The 24,316-nt window shown below is 45.1% G+C and overlaps 2 protein-coding genes across 6 annotated transcripts in view; one reads left to right on the top strand and one right to left on the bottom strand.

The window, feature by feature from the left end:
- Positions 1–16,563, top strand: part of ZMYM4 (zinc finger MYM-type containing 4) — a 39,075-nt gene extending 22,512 nt beyond the window's left edge. For all 5 annotated transcript variants that reach the window (XM_036397242.2, XM_054517190.1, XM_036397244.2 and 2 more), the window contains 19 exons: positions 419–534; positions 653–922; positions 1,394–1,544; positions 1,806–1,978; positions 2,075–2,225; positions 3,265–3,405; positions 3,700–3,737; positions 4,914–5,058; positions 5,236–5,360; positions 5,706–5,877; positions 6,452–6,505; positions 6,622–6,801; positions 7,332–7,426; positions 7,558–7,729; positions 9,360–9,511; positions 10,771–10,882; positions 11,928–12,176; positions 13,049–13,178; positions 14,745–16,563. In XM_036397242.2, coding sequence (XP_036253135.1) covers positions 419–534; positions 653–922; positions 1,394–1,544; positions 1,806–1,978; positions 2,075–2,225; positions 3,265–3,405; positions 3,700–3,737; positions 4,914–5,058; positions 5,236–5,360; positions 5,706–5,877; positions 6,452–6,505; positions 6,622–6,801; positions 7,332–7,426; positions 7,558–7,729; positions 9,360–9,511; positions 10,771–10,882; positions 11,928–12,176; positions 13,049–13,178; positions 14,745–14,952 — 2,834 coding nt within the window. In that variant the 3' untranslated portion in view covers positions 14,953–16,563. The remainder of the gene's footprint in view (positions 1–418; positions 535–652; positions 923–1,393; positions 1,545–1,805; positions 1,979–2,074; positions 2,226–3,264; positions 3,406–3,699; positions 3,738–4,913; positions 5,059–5,235; positions 5,361–5,705; positions 5,878–6,451; positions 6,506–6,621; positions 6,802–7,331; positions 7,427–7,557; positions 7,730–9,359; positions 9,512–10,770; positions 10,883–11,927; positions 12,177–13,048; positions 13,179–14,744) is intronic.
- Positions 16,564–20,503: 3,940 nt separating this feature from the next.
- On the bottom strand, positions 20,504–23,148 carry LOC118695611 (interferon alpha-inducible protein 27-like protein 2A). The gene is made up of 5 exons (XM_036397251.2): positions 23,042–23,148; positions 22,745–22,800; positions 21,606–21,656; positions 21,088–21,249; positions 20,504–20,862 (listed from the first exon to the last, which is right to left on the bottom strand). The coding sequence occupies exons 2-5, from the start codon at positions 22,746–22,748 to the stop codon at positions 20,780–20,782; spliced, it is 300 nt and encodes a 99-aa protein (XP_036253144.1). The 5' UTR covers positions 22,749–22,800; positions 23,042–23,148; the 3' UTR covers positions 20,504–20,779.
- Positions 23,149–24,316: the final 1,168 nt, after the last annotated feature.

The following is a 24,316-nucleotide window of genomic DNA, read 5'->3' as shown; positions in this document are numbered from 1 at the left end:
TTTATTTTGGTCTTGCAAGTGCAGCTGGTGGATTTTCCAGCTAGACAAACCTCTTGTGTGGACATGTGCCATCCCACTGCTGGGACTCTCCTGGCCCTTGTTCCCTGGGGTGATCAGCTTTATTACCTCTGCCCAATGTTGCATAGAGCTAGCCAAACATTCTCAGCTATTTTTCATGTAAAAATAGGAAAATGCTTACTGACATCCTAGGGATACTGGGAGATTAATTAAATTTCTGGCAAGCAACAGGCACAGCAGCTGCAGTGTCTGCTTCTGAATCTGTGGAAACATCATCGTGGGCTTCTGTCTGTGCCTTGGCTCATCACTCAGACTCTGGTTTTGTATGCACTGTGCAAAATTAGCTGCAATACAACTTGATGTTGCATAAATCACTTTTTCTTCTCTGTTTCACCCTCAGGTGTTCAAGTTCAGTGCAACAGCTGTAAAACCTCAGCAAACCCTCAGTATCACTTGGCTATGTCAGATGGGAGCATACGAAATTTTTGCAGCTACAATTGTGTAGTAGCTTTTCAGGTGTGACATCTAGGATTTCTTCTTAGCTGAATTAACAGAATGCTAAATTGATGGTGGAAATACCCAGGTGTAAGGTGGAACCCTGTAAAGTAAAGCCTATTTCTTTGCTTTCCCACAGAATCTGTTCAACAAGCCTACAGGACTGAACTCCTCAGTAGTGCCCCTGTCTCAGGGCCAGGTCATTGTCAGCATCTCCTCGGGGACAGTCTCAGGCACTGGCACCACCTCAACTGTGTCCCCCAGCTCCACGAGCAGCCCAGCTGCAGCAGGGCTCCAGAGGTTGGCTGCCCAGTGCCAGCAGGTCACCTTTACCCGTTCTGTTGTGAAAATCAAGTGTCAGCACTGTAACAGATCATTTGCCACCAAACCAGAACTGCTTGACTACAAGGTAATAAAGATCAAGGCTTTCAAAGCTCTTTTTTCAGAACAAAAACTCAAAAAATCCTAGTTTATGTGCATTGGTCTGTCAGTACTGCTTTGTTGCTTGCACAGACCTGCTATGAAGGGTTTTGAAACTCATTTGGTTTAACCAATATCAAATTAATACTGATACTATCTCTATAGTCTTAAAACCAGAAAAAAAAGAACTCCAAAAAAAAATCCCAAACCAAACAATTCCCTGTCTAAATAAACACATCCCTGTCTCTTGTACCTTTTAATCCAAGGACAAAGACCATTGGTGAGGGCTTTCTGCAAGAAATTTTGATTTATTATAAAACTAAATAGGGAGACTCATCTGCCAGTTGCTGATTTCTAAGGGTATAAATACTCTTCTGCGTTTCTATTAACAATTTAAATGTATTATCTGGGATGTGACTCATTCAAACACTGAAACCAAAACATTCTGGCTGTGTTGCAGGGTAAAATGTTCCAGTTCTGTGGGAAGACCTGCTGTGATGAATATAAGAAGAAGGGCAATATGATGGCTTTGTGTGAATACTGCAGGTTTGAGAAAATTATCAAGGAGACAGTGAGAGTCTCAGGCATAGATAAAACATTCTGTAGTGAAGGTAAGAAAGGGCAAAACCCTGCCTCAAAGAAATCAAGTCACAAGTGTTTTGCCTAAAAATTATCAGTAATACTAAAAGAAATCTAATATTTTTAAGTTAGGAATCTGTTTTTTGGGTTTAGGAACACAGAACCCTGTTCACAATTTACATTTTAATGGTATGTTTCAATGAATTATTAGAGACGTCACTTAGTACAGGAATTAGGAGTGCTGAGAGATTTTCATATTGGTATTAAAGAATATTTTTGCTGTTTTCTTTTAGTTTGTAAACTGCTCTATAAACACGACTTGTCCAAGCGCTGGGGAAACCACTGTAAAATGTGCAGTTACTGTTTACAAACCTCCCCCAAACTGGTCCAGAATCACTTTGGGGGGAAAACAGAAGAATTTTGCTCAGAGGAGTGCATGTCTAAATTCACTGTTTTGTTTTACCAGGTAAGCTATATTCTCACATCCTCTAGGTTTTTATACCTGTACCCCTTGTTGGTGTTTCCAAATGTATTCAATTTCTCCCTCACTCTGTTTTCCTAGATGGCAAAGTGTGATGGTTGTAAGAGACAAGGTAAACTCAACGAGTCCATCAAATGGCAAGGGGAGATGAAGCATTTTTGCAATCTGCTTTGTATTCTGTTGTTCTGTAAACAGCAAGGTGCTCCTGACCCTCCAGTCCCAAACAACACAGGTAAAGCAGCCTGGGGATGGTGTTGCCTTTTGATGTGTGGGGTAGTGAGATGGATGTTTATCTGCAAATTCACTTCAGTGAACTCTTTAAGATCTGTTTTCTCCTGGAGAGCTTTTCTGTTGCTGCTGAGTGGGCTCTGGTTTAGATCACTCTTACTCGAAACCATTTCAAACTTCTGTAGGTGTGAAATGCAATTGCTTTGTGTACCAAACAAGTTTTAAAGAAGATGAAGCAAAAACACTTGCTTTCAGTCACTTTCATGAAACAAAAACCTGCTTCTTTGGAGTAAACTCTGCTGATATTTAGTGCAGACATGTTTAATATCTAGCTCATCTTCATAATACCAAGAAGATATGGTAGAATGTTAATATTCTTTTAACAATCAAGTGGTGAAATTAATAGACTTAGTGGTTTTAAATACAGACTCCTATATATGCACTTAAACCAGCCACTTCTGTGCAGTCTGTAGGCATATGAAGACTTCCCATTTTGTGTCATTAAGTTTTTATTCTTGGGAATTATCAATCCCAAAGTGTACAAGTGCTGTAGCTGTTTCCTTGAGCAGGTGGAATAGGAATAAGTGTAGGAATGAAGCCCACAGGAACAGGAACTATGAATTTCTGTAGAGACACAAAGAGATGAAAGGCCCTCAAAGATAGGAAGGAAAAGGGAAAGAAAAAGCAGGAATATCACTGATCCTAAAGAGGGGCATAATTTCCCACTGAATGGCTGCAAGAGTAGGATACCCAAAACCAATAAATATTAACTGGCAGTTTTTAGGCCATGGTGCACATTGTTTGAATTTGGTGCAGTCTGCTGCTGACTTTGGTGGGTGCTCTTTTCCCTTCTTGCTTGATTTGCTTGTGGAAGTAGCTCCTGTTTAAACTGAAATGCTGCAACTTGACACCTACATCCCCTTCTCACACAGCAGCCTCTTTCACCTGGAGACAGATCTGAAGGGTGGGTGTTGTTTCAGAAATGCTTTTTTTCTCAATTATCTTACTGCTTATTCTCATTTTCTTCTGTCCACTGTGTCCAGCAAACCTTTCCATGGCACCAGCCTCCTCCTCAGGCCCTCCTTCTTTAAGAAAGGACTCAACCCCTGTCATAGCAAACGTGGTGTCCCTTGCAAGCACCCCAGCTGCCCAGCCTACTGTTAACTCCAACAATGTTTTACAGGGTAAGGCAGCTGAATACCATGCCTGTACTTTTACATCTCTATTCCTGAACATTTATATTTGCTCAGGGATTTTACTGAGAACAACGGCCACTTCTTCATTATGCTTCACATCACTGCAGATGATTGCTTTTGTCCTTCCTTTATCTAGGGATAAATAATGACTTAAATTTATGTACATACATCAGGGAATGAGTTTTAATTGGAATTCTTTTTCTTGACCTTGGCAGAATATGGATTGTTGTTCTTGATGATAAGTAGACATGTTATTTTATGGGGTTTTTTTTTCCTTCACAGGTGCAGTCCCTACTGTGACAGCAAAAACAATAGGAGATGTAAGTTTTACAAGACTTTTTTCAGTTTTCAGATTGTATCAATAGCAAGTAAATTATCCAAGAATTTGGCACAATCATTTTGTAACTAATTTTTTATGAGGATTAAAAATTCATCCAGCTTGCAGATGCTTTTTTTAAAAATTGATAGAACTTAGATGGTACAAAAGCCTTGTGTCCACTGACAGATTGGATATTTTAAGGCAAAACTTAAGATTGTAGCTCTTGAGGTGTCTGTGGTTCCCAAGTAATTCATGTGCGGTTTCTGCACTTGAGGCTGCCTTTTGTGCTCAGAAATGGGATAGAATAGCAAAAGGACCAGCCTGGGCTGCTGGGACTGACAGGACCAAGCTCCTGCAGCTTCATTTTCCTTCCCCACCCCCTGGCAGTGTGGTACAGAGCTGTGGGGAGCCCCTGTCACCACTTATCTGGGGATAACTCTGAGTCCCTGTTCCTGAGCCCTTTGAGGTATGTGGTGTAGCATCTTGCAACTCTCCTAAAATCAGAGATGCTTTTATGTAGCTTTAGGTTCTGGAAGACTGACAGCTTTGCTTTTAGCTGGAGTGTCACTTATGAATTAGAGTATGAGTTTTCCCTCTTGAAATAGATCCTATTATTTGAATGCATGACTGAAAATTACAGTTAGCAGGACATTAGTACAAGCATGAATAGTCAGTCTGTGTGTATCAGGAAATGATACTGCTGCTGCCAGCATTGCTGTTCCTTTTTAACATTTATTTGTTTTCAGTGGTTTCACATTAGTTTACTCAGTTTTATCGGTGTCTGTATCAGCCAGACTTTTAGTCATCAAAAGTATCTTAGCATAATTCCTCTTTATATCTCTGCCATCAGTAAAATTCCAAGGTCAAAAGTTTATAGCAGTTATTTGACGACAGAAACCAAATATTCTTGCAGATTTGTTGACTGCACTGTTAACAAAATAAGCTTTATTAGCAAAATTAGCTTTAAACAACATTATTGTTGAATCAAATTAAATTAAGATGGAGACCAGAAAGCACCAAATAAGCAAGCTTATTTTGCAGTAGTTTTTAAATGATCATTTTTATCAGCAAATACAGTTTTAAATTGTTCAGCTTCCCCTAGTATAGAACAAACTCTAGTCTTATGTTATCTTTCAAACCAATACTGACTCGACCCTCGTTTGTGTTTTCCAAACAGGCAAGTACCCAGACAGATGCCCTAAAGCTCCCATCATCAAAACCACCCAGGCTTCTGAAAAACAAAGCTTTATTGTGTAAGCCCATCACCCAGACTAAGGCCACCTCCTGCAAACCTCACACACAAAACAAAGAATGCCAGACAGGTGGGTGTGTGATCTCCTACCCCTGTTGGAATTGTCTGTACTGCAGTTGAGAGAGTAATACATGATTTATGTAACAGAGAGTATTTTTGAATGTATAATTAAACCTTAACTAGTTTTCAGGTTGTTGTATGGTATTTTCCAACAATTTTTTTGTCTGTTCTGTTTTTGGTACAACAGAAGGAGAAGAAGCACCTGCTCAACCCCGGATCATTGTGGTACCTGTTCCTGTACCAGTGTTTGTGCCAGTGCCCCTCCACCTCTACACCCAGTACACACCAGTTCCCCTGGGGATGCCAGTACCTGTAAGTTATGCTGCAGCTCACCACTGAAGGCAGTGGTTTACAGGCTTGTTTTACATCCAGCACACCCAGCACTGCATCACTGGGTGCTGTGTCTGCTCATGCAAGTGGTATTTGGAGTCCTTGATGCCATTTCCCTCCTTATTGCATCATATTTGGTTAAACATCATCACACAAAACTACCAAATTGTAGGGAGAGTACAGAGCTGTCCAGTCTGGAGTTATTTTTAACTTCATTTTAGTAGTCCTAAGATATACATAAGGCTAAATGGGAGTAACCTCCTGAGATGTGTTTGCTGTTTCCCTTCACCCCTAAGTATGTTCTGATATTTTCCACATGTTCCATAGGTACCAGTTCCCATGCTCATCCCAACCACCCCGGATAATGCTGATAAGATCATTGAAAATATTCAGGAAAACAAGGAAAAGATTTCCATTAATCCATTTGAAGCTGATCTCCTTCAGATGGCAGAAATGATTGCAGAAGATGCAGAGAGAGAAAAAACACACTCTCATGGTGGTAGGTGGTGATTTTAAAGAGAATATGAAATGCAATGAGGTGAAGGTCTTCTCACCACAGAATTTCCCTTTCCCTCATTCTACAGGCTGATTTGACTTGTGGTGACAGGGACAGGTTACCAGGGGTAGAAACCTCCAGATCAGTACAACATGTGTTAGAAGAGTCAAAATCAAGAAGACAGAGCAGCTGCCTTGAAAGAAAATTTTCCTATCAGGCTTTTTATGGAGGGTGAGGCAGGTCAGAGTTTGTTGGAGAGCAACCAATCCATGTAATGAAAGTGAAACAAGCTGGAAAGATATAAACAAAATATCCTACTGCTCTACAGATGACTCAAATAACAGAGAGGGATGGAAGGAAAAGCAAACCCAAACCTATGTTAGTTGTGATTCCTGTTTCCCCTGCAATAGCATGACCAAGGTAGAAAGCTGCTAGGAGAGCTCCAGTGGAGCAGAAGGCATAGCATGTGTGTTCATGTTATGACCTAATAGATAGGTTCTTGCTGTTCAAAGTATTTTGTATTAGTTGTGCAAACTGTCAGCCATGAGTAGATACAGATTTCCTTCTTTTTCTAAAGGATCTCAAACATCTGAGCACGAGCTCTTCCTGGACCCCAAGATATTTGAGAAAGGTCAGTCAGATTTCTTTATTTTACAAATGGATTTTGATCCTGCTGCATCTTTTCTTGCAAACTCCTGGTTCTGCCTTTCCTGTAGCACATGGTCCCTGTGGTCCCTCTCGTTGCAGACCAGGGCAGCACGTACAGTGGAGATCTGGAATCAGAAGCAGTGTCCACCCCTCACAGCTGGGAGGAGGAGTTGAATCACTACACCTTACGGTCCAATGCCCTGCCAGAACCTGATCCAGAACTCAAGCAGTTCTCCAAAGGTGATGTGGAACAGGATCTGGAGGCAGATTTCCCATCAGGTCGGTGTCATGTGAAGAAAAACTCGTTGTTTTATAAAAGCACACACAGTTTTCTGCATGAACATTGTCCCAGCAGCCTGCTTGTGCATTTTCATCCAGTGACAGTGGATGTTTAAAGCTGCAACAGTTGATCACATCTACAAAATATTACTATTTTTAGAATATTACTACTGTCTTTAAAGACAGCACTCTGCAGAACCCCTGACAGGAGTAGCAGGAAATTCTGGCTTACCTCCTTTGAATTCATCACTTCTGTGTCCCTGGGTATAACCCATGTGGAGCAGTTGCTAAGATATTTGCCTGAAAAAATACACCCACTGTTTGGGGGGCTTTTATGTCCTACTGAGAATTTGCTATCTTTATACAGCACATGCACAGATTGCTAAATTAGTCAAATGTCAGGATTACTTGAATATACAGGTGTGATTGTCAGCTGTAAGGTGTTCCATAGTATCTCAGTGACAGTGACACTTCTACCTGGGCTGAGAAATCATGTGATTAAACTCTTCATGGTGTTGATTTGACTCCAGACTCATTTGACCCTCTCAGTAAAGGACCGGGTTTACATTCACGTTCACGGGCAAGACGGAGACACAGGGATGGCTTCCCCCAGCCAAAAAGAAGGGTAAGGAATGACTTCTGCAACACAAATCCCTTCTGTTTTGAAATAACCACATCATGTGCCCTAATCTAACCACCCATGGATGAGGAGCTGATGAAATGCTGCTTTGTTTGGATCTCTTTGCTTGCCTGTAGGGACGGAAGAAGTCTGTGGTTGCTGTGGAGCCCCGGAGTTTGATGCAGGGCTCCTACCCTGGCTGCTCTGTTTCTGGGATGACCCTAAAATACATGTATGGGGTAAATGCCTGGAAAAACTGGGTCCAATGGAAAAATGCACAGGAGGAACAAGGGGACCTGAAGTTTTCAGGTAAATTTGTCTCTCAGTGGAAACAGAAATACATAGTTGAAGAGCATTTGGCTTGATTCATTGTTCAGGTGAAAATTAGGATTAGATACCACTGAGTTTTGCAATGCCCATTAGCAGAGAATAGATTTTATAGAATTTGGTCTTGCATCTTTCCATGCACTTAAAAATCATAGCTATTACATTCTTAATTGATATGTTTCCTTTAAAAAAAGTCTTTAAAGCACTAGAAATCTCCACATTGCCTTCCTTTGCATGCAGTAGTTCTTCATTTGCAGCACAGATGCTTTATGCAGCTGCAGAGCTTTTCTGAGCTATTATAGAACCATGAAATTACAGATCTATCAGGCCATAATTCTAAGTTGACAGCACCAACTTGGCCCCATCCATTTTATCTGCAGCTGGCACATTCCCAAAGTATTTGTTGGTCAGCAGAACTGTTTGCTGTAAAAAAATTGTGTCATCCAACATCAAAATCTTCACACCTTATTTCTAGGCTTCACAGCTGGAAAGAAACATTTCAAAAGCCTGCCCATTCTGTGCTGCAACCTGCCTGAAACTTTATTGCTCCTCATGTCTCACAGGGGGGATAGATAACAATGACAATTAAATACAATTTTGTTCATTTTTCCAATGATTATTTTTTTATTTTTTGTTTTTTACAAAAGCCCAGCAGAACTGGGATTTGGCAATGTCTAACTCCCCTTTTCCCTGGTCTCAGATCTTACATCATTGCACTGAGTTTTGTGGGCAAATTTTCAGAGTCAAGCAGAGCATTTAAGTTAGGACTAGAATTGAACATAATAAATACTTCTGCAGTTTAAAGAACTAAGCATGATAGGACTTAGATAAGAAAGACCCACAAAGGGAAAAATTCTAGTTAGGATGAGATTTGCCTTTTCATCTCTTACTTGGAATTTTTGTTGTCACTCCATGAGAACAGCTGGGGTTTATTTCCCAGAAGAGGAGTATTCACATGAGTTACTATGTTTTCTTCTTGAGGCCAAAGAAGTAAATATTACAGTCATTTCTAGGAAACTGTGCCCAGAAAGATTCCCTGCTTATTCCCAAACAGGCATTTCTGAGGTGTGGAGCAGCCAAGCCTGGTAGTTTCATTGCAGATTATTTGATCAATCAATTCCTGGTTGTGCTGCTTCCCTTTCCAAACCTGCATGGTCCCACTGAACTCTTCCTTTAAGTGGGATCTGCTGCACTCAACTCATGGTTAGAAATACTCAGGGTCTTTTTCTGATTCTGGAGTGAGTCTCTCTCCCCCCTGAGTCCAGCTGGAGGAGTGAAATCCATTTATCAGCCTCGAGCTCGTTGCAGCCATTGCTGTCCCACATTTTGGGTTCAGCAGACTCCCAAACATTTACATGTCTGGACTCCAAATTCCTGCAACCTCAGTGCTCATTGTAACATTTATACTGATTGCACATGCAGCTGGGCTGGCTTTTATTGGCCAAATCATTCAGTTCTCAGCCAACAGATAGGAAGGAGTTCACCATTTAATCATACAGGGTAATTAATGTATGAGACAGGAATTTAGGAGTTTTGCCTACATGAAATAATAAGGAAAGTGGGAAGATTTAATGTGCTGAATTAATTTTTCTGATCATTTCTTTGACCCCAGTTCATCCTGTGAAGCTCAAGGAGGACATTCTCTCATGCACATTTGCTGAGCTGAGTTTTGGTTTGTGCCAGTTTATTCAAGAGGTGCGGAGACCAAACGGAGAAAAATACGACCCTGACAGCATCTTATACTTGTGCCTTGGAATTCAGCAGGTAACTCTGGGATTGGGGCACTGCTGAGAACATACAGAACTGCTCTGGTCACTTATGGGACATCCACAGCCCCACAGAGCAGCTTGGGCTTTCTAGAGGAGGCAAGAATGTCTATTTTTGTGTTTCATTGTTTGCCTTAGTCCTATGTAGGACCCATTTTTCTGGATTTTCTTACGGTCACAGTGACCAAGTTCTTCTGTCCTTTTACAGGAGTGTGATGTTGGGGCTGAGTGTTTCTACTCGGACATAAGTACTTGGATTTGGGACTTTTTGGATCATTTTTCATGTTTAGGAAATATTTGCTCCTCGGAAATTCTTGTTTTAAGATGGAATGGTTTCGAGCTAAAATAATTGCACAGAGCTCTTCCAATATATAACTTGATGTGGAAGAGGTTGCCCAGGAAGGATTCTCAGTGACAAGACAGATACCTCTGGCAATATTTACAGAGAAAATACACTGGGAATAACTGCATTGTAATTAGTGAATACTAAGAATAATGTAGTAAGTCCTTATTACCAGCCTTGCAACAGTAGCAGTACAATCTTATAATAATGCTGATTTGTGTTTAAAACTCCATGTTCAGTACATTTCTATTTCCTTTAGAACAGCCTGCTTGGTCCTGTTCTGAAACAGTCATTTTGAGATTAAGAGTCAAAAGCTGTTTTGACATAAAACCTATTTAATTAGACATCAAATTATCTTAATTTTTTTTTCCTTGCTATGCATGGAGAAAGTATAGAAAGAGTTAAAATTCAAAGTGCCATTGATAAGTTCTCAGAGTATCAGGGATTTTTGTGTCACAGTTTTGACTTATTTATTGATACAAACTCCTTTTAGAAAACTTTTTTAAACTGCTCCTTGAAAAGTTTAAGGAACTTTTCTTCCTTGGTGCAGCCTCTGTCTCTTGTCAGGAGGTATTAACATGTAAAGTTCATTTCAACAGAAAAATTCTCAATAACTATTCTGGTTTTTATATGCAGACTCTTTCAAAAATATAAAGAAGAATATGATTTTGCAGAAAACAGCTCTAGAGCTTGAAATATTAACCACAGTTCTTGCTGAGATATTTCCTTTCATACTGGAGTGGTCCCAGTCCCTGCAGAAAATTTGATTTACTGTTTTGCTGGAGATTTCACCAAAGTGTTTGGCCCCATAAGCCACTGGGAGATAAGAAAGGAAAAGAATTTGATGTGCTGTATCTTCTCTACACTGTTATATAATCATAAACTGGTTTTCTTCCTGTTTTTTTCTCTTGCAGTACCTGTTTGAGAATGGTAGAATAGATAACATTTTCACCGAGCCCTATTCCAGGTTTATGATTGAACTTACAAAACTTTTGAAAATCTGGGAACCTACAATTCTTCCAAATGGTAGGACAATGCTTTTGTTTTATGTATCTGATTGGCACAGCTGTATCATAAATTAATGTTTTCTCAGGGCCAGGAAGAGGATGTGATCTGAAGCTCTCACATTAGTCTCCCCTCTCTACACCATGGATTTTATTTCTGTTTCTAGCAGTTATGATTACAGTTAAATGTATCTTTGCCTCTGGAGAGAAAGGATTTCCATTCTGGCACTCAGCACATTAGTTTTCTTCTTCCCTCAAGTTTTAGCTCTTTTTTAATACAAGTAGCCAGAATATAATTCTGTATTTGAGATGAGGTACTGCAACATCTGTGTATATTTCCCTATTAGTGCAGGAAATACTCCCGGTGAGTTTGGGGATCACATTAACAAATCATCGGAATCTTGTCTCAAGTCCAAATTAATACTTCCCAAATTCTGCAGATACTTTTATTTGGTTTTCAAGCCTGATTATGTGATTTATAGAGCTGAACACCAGCCCAATGAGCACACAACATCTTTAGAGTATCAGTGAAATTTGAATAATGTTGGCAACTCCACAACTGCCTTTTCATTTAGAAAAATGAACTTTTTATTTCATACAGAAATAATCCAGTTACCTATAGTTTGCTGCTCACTGTGACTTTTTTACAACAAATTTCTTCCAAGCCCCCACGTCTCCCTTTCCTGATTCAGGATAATCTCAATGGGCTATTTATACATAAAATGGGACATTTTAAACTCATACTTCATGTTGTAGGAATTACACGTTGTTGCAGTTGGCTGACTGTGGCTTAATACAGTGAAATTAGAACTTAGTGAGAATCTGCTGGTGTCTGCAGTTCCTTTTTATCCTTCTCCTCAGGTATTGGAAGATCATGCTGTTCCACAGCTTGGTTCTCCCTGCTCCCTCTTACGTTTGTGCATGCAATATTCTGGTTTTATTGGATTACAGTTGCTGATGATAGGTGTGAATTTGATTTGATATATGGTTCATGAATAGAGGTTAGCTGAAAAAGGATTTATATGCATAAATAACTATTTTCTTTTTTCTTTACCCATTCTTTGTAGGTTATATGTTCTCAAGAATTGAAGAGGAACACTTGTGGGAATGTAAGCAGCTGGGTGCATATTCCCCCATCGTTTTGTTGAACACTCTTCTGTTCTTCAACACCAAATATTTCCAACTAAAGAATGTCAGTGAGCACCTGAAACTGTCCTTTGCCCATGTTATGAGGCGCACCCGAACTCTCAAGTATAATACTAAGATGACATATTTACGTTTTTTCCCACCCTTTCAAAAACAAGAGGTAGAATCAGGTGAGTGCTCTCTTATCATTGGTGTTTGGGCAGTCACATTTGTGTGGTGTGAATTACAGAATCATAGAGTTCTGTGGTTTTGTATTGTCTGCTTCTCTTTTGAAAAGGATTGGGGAGAAATGTGTTCTGCAGTAAGCACAGCTGAGCATATGCTGCTATCCTGAATACATTTGCAGTATTTTCACTGCTTTAAACAGAAATTCTCAAAGAGCCAAGGCACCCAGGAAAAACATACAAAGGTGTCACAGATTTGGCTGCAAATTTGTTTAAAGTCTTTCATAACATCCTCAACTTGCATAAAGCTCTATTAATACTGCAGGAGTTAAAGGCCTTTCCTGAAGTCCTTTTCTCAGCACTTCACAATCTTGGGTTTTGCAGGTCCAGACCTTTATTGTGCCATTTTAATTCCCATATTTATCCTGGGTCTGTGTGGGGGGCAGCCCCAGTGGAGAACAACAATATGAGGCTTGTACTTAGAGACAAAGATACACAGATTTTTGTTCTCAATGAATTTTGGCACTTGGGAAGGGGAAGTCTTTGTTCCTTTTGGCTTCTTCAGTTCCTAGCTCCAGTGCATTACATGAATTCATCTTTAATAACTAAAATTATATCCTCCATATTTTCCTGCTAGTTCTTATGGGTTTTCTAGATGAGGAATGGGCTGTGGACCTGGCCTGTAGGATGTGCAGTCCTTGCCCACACAGCAGATCACACAGGTGACCATGGCTGGATGGTGACACGGGACAGAACCAGTTCAAGGGGTGGGTTTGGGTGATGCAGTCACCACTGGGTGCTGGGCTGAGATGCCAGGCCTTGTTTCTGAAGGTGCTGCTTTTCACTGAACTTCTGTGATGCCATTTTTGTGTATCCAGATAAATTATCAGTCGGCAAGAGGAAACGCAGTGAAGATGAGGAGGTTCCCACAGCAGTGGAAATGGCTGAAAACACAGATAACCCCCTCCGGTGCCCAGTCCGACTCTATGAATTCTACTTATCAAAATGGTGAGTGACAGAACTTGAGTTTTGGTCTGTGTGTAGATTAGAACAGGCATTTGGGCAAGGAGCCCACTCAGACATTCTGTGCCTTCTGTGCTTTCCCAATCCCTCAGTGGGAGCAGAACAGGAATTCCAACAGCAGCGCTGCTCTGAGACCCCCAAACAGCTTTTTATTTTGTTTGTTACTCATGTTGAGTCAAGAGCAGAGTTACAGAGAGAGATGTATTCTTTAAATAAATAAATTCTTTGATATAAATGTGAGACATTACTACAGTGCCCATGGCATTCTCCTCCCCCTTAATTCCCACACACCATCCTTGTTGTGAGGAGATTATAACTAACACCCAAGGAACATCATGTTTCTCGTGAAAGAGTATAGGAGAAGAGTGAATTAGGTAAAACTCCTGATAAATTTTACCTGCTGAGATGTGAGATTAACTTGTGTTTAGGAGTTAGGAAGGAGACTATAGCAAGGACAGAGATATAAATAATTTTTCTCTCCTATTTATATAGAAACTTTACTTAGATCCTTGAGCAGGTGGAAGGTGATGTTCTTCTCTCTTCAAAGGAAATACACATATAAAATGAAACAGCATCTCATTAGTGTCAGCTGAAACTCAGATAAATCATCCTCAGAAATGTATCTGCTGAGCTTACTACAAATGTCCCATTCCTGAGGCAGAGGCAGGCATGCAGCTGTCCAGACTCTTTCTCTCCCTCTTCTTACCTTCCTTGTCTTCACTGGCACATTATTAGAAGCTTTTAGTTGTTCTTGGGTTGGGGAAGCATTTTCCTGTTCCCCATCCTATTTCATAGCTCAGCCTCTGCAGTGGTGTAGGCAGCAGTACAAATTTCCTTTGCTGTTTTGGTGTGATTATCCCAAAACCAGGCAGGAGGGACTCAGAACCCTACCAGAGCCTGGAGGCTGCCTTGGAGTCAGTCAGGCTTTCAGGCAGATGGGCTCAGCATGGCAGCATGGCCAGGCAAGCTGGGATTTGGTTTTACTCACTCTTAAACACCACCTTAGAATCATTTCGGTTCAAAAAGCCCTCTAAGCTCATCAAATTCAGCTGTTCCCTCAGCACTGCCAAGGGCACTGCAACCCATGTCCCCAAGTGCCACATCCACCTGGCTGTTAAATCCCTCCAGGGACAGGGACTCCAGCACTGTCCTGGGCAGCAGGGCCAGGGCTGGACAGCCCTTTCAGTGAAGAAATTTTCACCAATATCCAGTCTAAACCTTGAGGCCATTTCCACTTGTCCACAGTATGCAGCAATTCTGGAATCCCAGAACCAGTTTAACTCAGAAATTGCATGTGAAATGCATTTATCACTCTACCATTAATTGGATGACACTGAAGAACCACTGCTGTAATGAAGTTACTTTGATTTTCTTTGTTTCTTTAAAAGCAATTAATGCTGGGTGACCTGGAAACAACTTAACTGTTCCCTCTTAAGAAGGGGGAGATGGTGTTGCCATGCCAATGTAACTTTGATTTCTTCACTGATTCTCTATTAAACTGTTGGTAAGATTGTAAATGCATCCTAAACTGTGTTTCCTTTGCCTTGGCAGTTCTGAAAGTGTGAAGCAGAGGAGTGATGTGTTCTACCTGCAGCCCGAGCGCTCCTGTGTTCCCAACAGCCCCATATGGTATTCCACATTGCCAATAGACCCAGGAACCTTGGACATCATGTTAACAAGGATTCTTATGGTGAGGGAGGTACACGAAGAACTTGCCAAAGTCAAATCAGAGGACTCTGATATTGAGTTATCAGACTAACTGCAGTGGGGTATTTTCCTTTGAATACACATCAGAAGCACCAAAATGTGAATACGTCCAGCCTTTGGAAAATGTGTATCAAATAAGCCAAGATAACGTCACCTACAGGCAGATTTTGTACCACAGTGGATGTACAAACTGGAACTGGAAGGAAGCAAAGGAAGCAAGCTGTGCAAGCTGCAAATCCCAGCGTCCTGCAGCACCAATCAATCCTCAGAACAAATCCAAGTGGAACTCACCCATTGGATTGGTGCATAAATCCTTTATCTGTTTAGGAATTTTTAAAAGTTGTGAGATATTTTTAAGGAAAATGGTTGTGTAAAATCTACCCTCACACTGGCAGGCATGGAGAGCTAGATTGTGGCTCAGGTGACTTCCCAGCCTGCTGGCTGGCAGCCCTTGCTGCCAAGGAACACGTGGAGATCCTTGAGCTCTTCCAGAGGATACGAGAGAAAGGGGTGAGGTTTAGACAAACAGACACCTTCCGTTATAAATACACCTACACCTACACTTTTATAATTTTTGTTTTTTTGAAAACTGGGATCAAAATGTTAGGAAGGCAGGAGCCACTGACCATCCCAAGGGACAACTCTGGCTGCTCTTAACTGGTCACACAAGACCAGACTCCAGCTCCCGCTCCGGGCTCACACCAACTCTAGCTGTGTTGGAAGAGGTGCTGCAGGTCAAACTTCTGAGTGACCTTTGGGCAATGTCCAGGAGGGGATGTCCTGGGCTCTGTGCAGAATTCCCTTCCCAGCCCAGTAGCTCTGCAGTCTGTCCATATAACCCAGTGAATACTGTGGTGCGTGGAAAGTTTATTTCCCTTAAGGCAGCTTTCCTTTCTCCTCTTTCCCTACTCCTATGGTTTTGATTCTTTTGTAAGGCAAATCTAGAGAGGGCTTTGTCGTTTCAAACAGGAATACACACACACACACACACACACTCTTTCTCTTTCCACCTTTGCAACACGGGCAGTGTTGTACAAAGGATGCAGTATTACTTCTGACAACAGAACTGTGGTAGAAAATGACCATGTGTGTTTTTATCCCGCCCCACCCAAAGAGATTTAGTCATAGTGTTGGAAATTGAAAGAGATTTTTTTTAAGGCTTGGCTGTTACTGAGTCTTTTGGAAGAGTAAAGCTCCCATGTGGTGTTTAGAGGACAGGACATTATCAGATACTGTCTGTATCTCTGTTTTCTCAAGCTCTAGGTGTGTGTTTCTGATGAGCAGTGGTCACAAATTCATTGGAAACCCAAGCTATTTTTGAAGAGGAGAATTATATGGTTTTTATCTAGTTCTGGTCAGTTATCCATCTTCTGTAACAAGGGTCTGATATTTGAGCTTGTCACTAAAATTTCAAGAGATGAAAATCAACAGCCTTGAATAATATTTCAGGTTTTTTGTTTTGTTTTGGTTGGTCGTTTTTTTTTTATTATTATTTTTTTAGCAGTTACAAAAGTAATTTAACAAAAATAAAATCAGAAAGTAGTCTATTGACGTTGTGTACTCGGTAGTCCTGTCCCTGCCTGTAACAGATTTCACTGATGTATTTTTTAATACAGAAAATTATGTGAAAAGTAAAACCTGCCCCTGATTCTGTCTGACCAAAGCCCATCTGTGTCTGTCATTTGTGAGCAAAGGTTCTGCTTTCTCCATGGCCTGGCAGGGGGAGATGTTTTGGCCACTCCTCAGCACAGGGATGCTCCTGCAGCCTCAGTTCTTGCACCACGGACACCAACCTGCCCCTCCCCATTGTTACATTGAACAGTGACATTGCAGGCACAGTGGTTTGGATTGGGAAGGTTCAGGGAAAACAAAATCATGCTGGAAAGATCAGTTTGTAGGGGGTTAAGAATGTCTGAGATGTGTCTGCTGCTCACAGGTGTGCCCAGAGCCTCGGTGGCACAGGGGAGGCTCCAGGAATTCCTGTGTTTCCTGGGCAGCTGCTGGAGGTGCTGCCTCCTTCCCTGACCCCCCTGGGAATGAGCAAAGCAGCAGTGAGGACAGGCTGTGGGGAGGGCAGGATGGGGATGGTGTGAAAAATAATCCCAAAGTGTTGAGAGTTTCTTAATAGACCTTAACAGAAATATTCCCATAGAATAACGTAGGATATTTGTACCTTATGAGAAACACTTTTCTTCCTCTGAACATCCTCACTGTTTCTTGTCTGGGAGCACTTTAATTGTGGTCAATTTTTTTGCAGGCACTGAGAATGAAAGATAGGCAAGTGAAATCACTTTAACTTTCACTGGCTGAGAGCAGAGTTGTTAAACATTGTGTAAACTCCTTTGGTGTGGTGGCTGTGACATGAGAAACATTTCACTGCAGTTCCATGGTAATAATTAACACAGTAAGTAGTTTTAGTTTCTATTTCACTTCTGCTTGGAGGCCCTTTGGCAATGGTCTGTTTTTCCCAGGGTCTGCCTGGGCTGTTTTTGCCTCTTGAGGGATTTCTTGTCAGCTCAACTCAAGTTCACACAGATAAGGGAAGAAGGATTACCTTGAAGGATTAAAGTGTATACAAATTATACACACAGGCTCAAAGTTCTGAACACAGTCTTGTTTGTAATCAACATTTCTGACTGCTGAGCACACAACATTTATTGAGATATTCTTTTAAACAAACAAACAAACAAAAAAAATCATGCTGTGTCCTGCTGAATCCTAGAGTTAACTGGGCTGGAAAAGTCCTTTGAGATCATCAAGTCCACCCTGAGACCTAACAGCAGCTTGTCAACCAGGCCATGGCACTGAGTGCCACATCCAGTGTTAAACTGTAGTTTCAGTGTGGACAGAGAATCAATAAAGATGGGTGTGAGAAAGAAAAATGGAAAACTTTCTGCTACAGGGTTCCAGGAGCTCCCAGTGCAGGAGGTGCTCAGTGCAAACCTGCTGCTCCATCCTGACTTCAGTTCACTAAAGAAAGCAACTGGGGGCACTCTGAAAGCCACAGAACAGGGTGCAAAAGGAAGTTAAATTACCTTGAGAATTATTCTGCCAACTACTGCTAAAATAAAACACTCCAGGATTTCTCTGGAATGGTTTCCAACTCCTTGGAGACTTAAAACAGCAGCAAAGTCCCTCATCACATGTCCCCAGCTGTGCTGCTGCCTCAGTGCCAGGGCTCACAGAGGTGACTCACAGGAATGTGCAATAAAGTCATTGGTTTTTGGTAACAATCTCAGTAACTCCCAGGTCTCCTGAGCAGCAATTTCACTGTTGCCTTAACAACCAAAGAAGCCAGAACAAATGCTCCAGCACCCAGTGCTTACTGTGCTCATAACCCTGGTATGGCTGGAACTTTGCTCCCCTCAGCACAACAGGTTCCTCCCCATTCTTCCTTGGCCTCTTGTCCTTTTTAAACATTCCAGAGGCAACACAAAGATTTGCTGCCTTCATTAAAGAGCTGCTCTGTGGCAGTACTTCCCCTGTAGCATCATCAGCCTTGTAAGATGCTATGTAAGAAATAAGTTTTGAGCCTTTAAGTTCCCAAGCATTAACTGTTGGGTTTTTTTCCTTTACCTGTGTATGAGCACCAAAAGTCTGTAAAAATGACAGACCATTGCTGAGGAGAAAGGCTAGAAGGAGTTTTGGGAGCACTGAATGGGTGTGTTGTGCCTCTGAGAGCTGCAGGTCTTGTCTCATGTTGCCAGAGCTTCACACCTGCAATGGGTGAGGTGACAGAGGAGTCCCCAGGGGATCCCCTCCTTTGCCTTACAGGGAAATCCCTTTGCTCCAGCACCAGAGCTGGGCAGGTAGGACTCACTCTGCTTTTGCATCTCCCCCAGGAGGAAACAATTGGTTTGGAAACGATGAGGAGGTCAAATGGTTTTGCACAATATTACTGCATTTGTTAGGAAGTTGTCCTCAGCCCTTTTTTAGGTGGATTTTTTTAAACTAAGGGAAAAAACCACTCATTTAGTCTGACCACTGGCACCAATTTCTTCCAGCAGCAAAGCTATAAGCACTTGCCTTTTATCTTCAGTTTTCCCACCACAATCCCAAGGAGCATTCCAGAAGTTTTCTGTTGTGTTGTGCTTTCAGAGGGAACAATTTTGGACATGCCAGGAATAGCAAGTGGCAGAAGAGCTGTTGCAAGGTGCTGGGAATGTGCTTTGGGGAGGCAGGTAATTGATGGTACATGGCAAAACACTAATATAAATATTAAGTCCCTAAGATTAATGGTTTTATATTCCAAACATCTCATTGAGGAGGTCCTTGGTGCTCAGCCACTGGCACCAGTGCTGGCTCTGCTCCAGGGAGTGTTGCACAGATGCAGAATGGTTTTTAAAGTCATAAAGGCTCAAAAGAACTTGGGCAGCTTGGATTCCTCTAGCCACAGAACTGAATTGTTCATTGGACATTACATTGCCTAAGCTAAAGGATTTTCAGCAGATATTCAACTTTTGTTAAAGACCTGGGATACCTGACTTTCACCTCTCAGATGGGGAAAGGGATTTTATGACAATGAAACAGTGAAGTTAGAGCTTTACACCCCACATCTCAAAATGAATCCCAAGAACATGGTTTTAATCTTGGGAAATCCAAGTGGGTGTGGGCAGCACAAGCCACACACCCCAGCTTGGTAGTCTTGATTCTTAAGTCAACCTTTGGATATGTCAACAGAGGAGCTTGGGCCTGTGAGTGCTGGGCTTTTTATCCTCTCTTCTGCCTATTTATAGCATAAACAGCCAGAGCAAATTGCAAACATCTTTTTGACCTGCTGGGAGCCAGGTTGCAGCTTTGGAGGGAAGGGTGAGGGTGGTGGCACCTGAACTTTCTCCCCAGCTAAGCCACAAACTCACCCCAGCTCACACTTCCCGTCACTCCTGAGGATCGATGACACCTCATACCTTGTCCCTCCCAATCTGTACCTGGGTTGTACCCTCTGTAAATTGGCCAGACTTTCCTACCTCGTTTGGGCATTATGAGGCAGAATTCCACAGGATGCTTTGCAGCCCCGTGATGAAAGGTGCTATAAAACTGCAAAGTGTTACTTCAGATGTAACTAGGTCAGCAGTGCATCATAACCTATACTAAACAGACATTTTCTAATACGAGAATTTATAGAGTTCAATCTATGGTATTCAGAAGTGAATTATTGAGACCCTCAAAAGAGTTTTTGTTTCAATTGTATCTGTATTCTGGAGAAGTGATTAAAAACCTTTAACCTTAACAAAAGAGTGCAGCCATCCTCCTTTCCTCTATGACGCTGGAATCTAAGAGCAGTTTACAAAGCAGGACACAGTTTGGAAGCAGGATCTCACAGATTTCATATGGGGAGGGCTCAGCAGTTTTTAAGCCACAGTTAAAATTGCAGCTGATCACCTGCACAGCAGCCCATGCTGGTTGCCACCTGGTGTTCCCACTCACAGTGGGTTCTGTTGCTCTGGTGTGGGCTGTAACTTCTCCCCTGCCCCAGACTGAGTGCAGGGCAGCTGGGGGCAGCATCAGCGAGCAGCTCAGTCCTGGGGACTGAGCATCCCCTGTGCCCTGTCCCCCTCTAATGCCACCATCACCCAAGAGAGCAGCCACACACAAACACCAACTCTGCCGCAAGCAAAGCACATTTATTGGCTTCAGGGAAACCCCTGCTCACAACAATCCAAAGCTTTTAAAAGGGGAGGCAAAGATCTGAGGGGTCTGTGGGGGTTTCCCAGCACCTGCATTGTGCAAGGCAAGGCTTCGGGATCAGGAACCTGCTTGGCTTCTCTTGGGTTCCTCATCTGGAGTTGTCTCCTCCTCCTGTTTGTCACCCGAGGTACTTTTTCTTGGGTTTGTCACTTGGGTTTTTATCCTTTTTTGGGGTTGTCACTTGGAGGTTTCTACCCTTTGAAGAACCAGGCACCGGTTGCTGCACCAGCTGAGCCCAGCCCAACTTTGGCTCCAAGAGAAAGACCTGCAGCTCCTGCAAAGACAAATCGAGATCTGAGCTCCCAGGAGCATCAAGGCTGCCTGCTGAAGGACCGAGCACTGGGCACAGCCAGCCAAGGACTCCTCCCGGGCAGGGAGAGCCCAGAGAGTTTGGAGCAATTCAGACCAGGGAGGGGTTCAAGGGCTGCTTCTGCTCTAGAGCCAGCATCTCTTCCCTGCCATGGAGATGAAGCCCAGCTCCCCTGCCCTCCCCACTCACCGATGGACTGCAGCACAGCCACAGTGCTGCCAGCAGCCACTCCGCCGCCGTTGGCGATGGCAGCTGCCGACATCATCTTGGCAGCGACGGAGCCCGCGGCGATGCCGGCCCCGGTGAACCCCAGCGCGCCGATGAACACCGGGAGGCCAACCAATGCCAATCCTGCAGGGAGGGCAGAGCAGTGTTAGGGTGCTCTCTGTGAGCCACATCTCCCCCTGCCACCTGCACCGGAACCGGCCTCCCCAGAAGCACCCAGGGAGCAGAGCGGGGAGCGAGGGCTGGGGCTGCAGGGACGGGGACAGCCCTGGGCACCGGGAGAGGAGCAGCGTGCAGGGCTGCAGCAGCGGGGACAGGCAGAACTCCATTCCAGGCAGCAGCCAGAGCTGCCCCTCCTCCTCCCACCTATTCTCCCCAGCCCTGGTACTTGCAGCCCCCAGCCCAGCCCCATCCCCAGGACCACGCGGGGCTGGGAGCGGGCAGTGAACCCGAGCGCTGCTCATCCAGTGCCAGACCCTCACCTGCTCCCACTGTGGCTCCAATGACAGTTCCAATGCCACTTCCATTCTTCCCTGAGAAAGAAAATGGCAGGAAGGGAGGAAGGACATGAGCATGGACACAAAAGCTCCCCAGAGCCAGCAGCAGCTCCTTCAGCCTCCCCCTGCTTTCATCTGCCTTTTGCCTCTGAAGACCCCTGGGAAGAGGCCTCTGGATGGGTGGGTCCCACTGCCCCCCCAGACTGGGAGGAAAAGGGAGAAGGGGCACACCCCGGAGTGCCCACCCATCCTGTCCTGCCCTGCTTGCCCTGCCCTGCCCACCACAACCACCAACCTGGAACTGCATGGGACACACAGCACGTGTCAGCCCAGTCTGTCCCCTGCACTGCCCAGATGGCACCTGTGTCCACAGCCACCCCTGAGCACAGAGCTCCTCGTGTTTAGACCCATGGCAAATCCATGCATGCGTCAGACCCAGAGCCCCTCAGCAGCTGGAGGATGCTCAGGATGGTGTTTTGGGGTGGCTGCCCTTTGTGGGTGATGGGATGCTCCAGGATGCAGCCAAGGCTCAGTGGTTTGGGCTGTGGGGGCACCTGGAAGGCTGTACCCCACTAAGTGTGTCCTCAGTCTCTGCCAGAGAGTTGGCCTGCAGTGAGCTCTGCTTCCTGTGCACACCCAGCCCCTTTCTGCTCTCCATTTCTGCCTCTGACCAGTGCTGCCAGTGGACACAGCAGTTCTTGCCATAGAGCAGTCACCTGCCTGCACAGCCCCTGATCCCCTCAGCCCTGACCCCTACCCCATCAGGTCCTGGCTCTTCCCACCACATTGGGATGGATCTCTTTCCCACAGTTTGGGCACATTCAGACCAGTGATGGCTTCAAGAGCTGCTTTGGCTTCAGCGTAAACCCAGAGTACAACCCCGTGTTCCAACCAGCACAGCCCAGCCCATCTGCAATAAAGCCTCCCTAAGCTGGAGCCCCGTGCCCTGCGCCGGGCCGGGCAGGGTCCCAGGGGCAGCAGCAGCTCTCCCAGCACCGCCCTCCTTCAGCCCTGCAGATGGCCGGGAGGAGAGGGGAGAAGGGGCGAACCCCAGGGTCCCTGTGCCCCCCTCGATCTGTCCCCGACAGGACCCAGACCCCCACCCCAGGAACCTCCCAGCTTACCCATGGTCGTCTGGGCGGGAGCGAGAGCTGCAGTGAGGCTGCTCTAATCCCGGTACCTTGGGGAACGAGAACAAGATTTTTTTTTTGCGTAGGCAGCAAGTGAGATCAGCGGGGCTTTGCTGCCCGGCACGATCGCCCCCAGCCGCCCCTCTCCCACCCAGCAGACCCCGGCCCTCCCTCACAAGAAGAGACCCCCCCCTCTTTCCCCAGCCCCGGCTGCTCCGCCGGCACAGCGAGGTGAGCAGCCCCCGTTCCTGTCACCGCATCAGAGAACGGCTGCTGTCCCCAAACACCCACCGCGACACTCCGCGGCACCTCACGCCACCAAGCTCTCGTGTGTTTGCTGCGCTCTGAGGAACCAAGCGCTGCAGGGGAGGTGGAGCTAAGGGGAATGGCCGGTCAGCTGATTTCCGAGAAATCAGCAAGGAAGCCGCTCGCTCAGTTTCGCTTTCTGGTTAACTCCTGATGGTGCTGCCTCTGCTAGAGCAGGACTGGGGCTCTCCCGTCCTCGGGGTCGCACCCTGGGCTGTCCCCTCAGGGAGCCTTTTGGCCCCGAAGGCCTCGGACGGGAGCTGCGGGGGAAGGACGGGCTGGGGCTGCTCGGGCTGTGCCAGGGCTCCTGCGGCTTCACGGGGCCTTTCCCCAGCAGGTTCCCCAGGGACCCCTGAAACTTCGCAGGTCTAACGAGCACCGACAGCAGTCTGGAGAGCAGAGCTGAAGCCGCTCTGCCTCCTCCCCACAGGGCAGCCTCAAAAACCAGCCGAAGCAACTCCCTGCAGCCCCCGTTTGCTGCTGCTGAGCTGGGTCAGGATGCACCAACTCATTCCCCTGTCCGCTTGTACCCCACAGGACCCCCAAAATCAACATTCCCCCATCCATTTAACAGAGCAGTGCTGGAGGTTTGTGCACCTGGACCAGTGTAGGAGTGCAGCCACCTCCCACACCCCCATGCCCCTGCCCACCTCTTTTGCAGCGATTCAGCACCAGGAGCTGTGGCCACACCGGCCCCAGGTCCCTGCAAGGAGCCCCCGAGTGCCAAATCCAGCCTCACATCTCTGGCCCTGCTCACAGCAGCCACAGGCAGCAGAGTCACTGCTCAGTGCCACCCCTGAGCCATCAACCATTGCTGTGAGCCACCAAGCATTGCTGTGAGACACCAACCCTTGCTGTGAGCCACCACGGTGGCTGCCACCACAGCCATGCTCCCCCCAGGATGCTCTGGCAGCAGCCCAGGAGCTCCCCCATGGCTGCTCCCCAGGGATGCGGCCCTGAGGATCCCAGACACGGCTCCCAGGAGCCAAGACAAGGGCCCAGCCCAGCAGGAGCAGTGGGCACAGCGTGTCTGGCAGCACCAGCAGCCCTGAACCACCCCAAATCAAACATAGTGGGTGTCCTGAGCCCGAGGCTGCAGAGATGCACCCAGTCCAGCCCCGGGGCTCTGCCGGCCCTGCAGAGCAGTGCCATGCTGCCCTGAGGATTTGCTGCAGCAGTGCCGGGCTCCCAGGCACTGCCAGCACTGTCAGGCTGCAGTGGGAGCAGCCCCTGGCTGTGCAGGGGGACAGGGAGCAAGGC

The sequence above is a fragment of the Molothrus ater genome, chromosome 24 (assembly GCF_012460135.2).
Source record: "Molothrus ater isolate BHLD 08-10-18 breed brown headed cowbird chromosome 24, BPBGC_Mater_1.1, whole genome shotgun sequence".
Taxonomy (NCBI): Eukaryota; Metazoa; Chordata; class Aves; order Passeriformes; family Icteridae; genus Molothrus; species Molothrus ater.
Note: the sequence above shows the minus strand (reverse complement) of the source record. Positions and strands in the feature narration are given on the sequence as shown.

What these genes read in the sequence shown, in the direction of transcription:
- LOC118695611 (XM_036397251.2), bottom strand. An exon ending in TGGAGCCACAGTGGGAGCAG is followed by an intron (nt 21,250 to 21,605) that starts GTGAGGGTCTGG and finishes CCCTCCCTGCAG; the next exon opens with GATTGGCATTGGTTGGCCTC. An exon ending in GGCTGTGCTGCAGTCCATCG is followed by an intron (nt 20,863 to 21,087) that starts GTGAGTGGGGAG and finishes TTGTCTTTGCAG; the next exon opens with GAGCTGCAGGTCTTTCTCTT.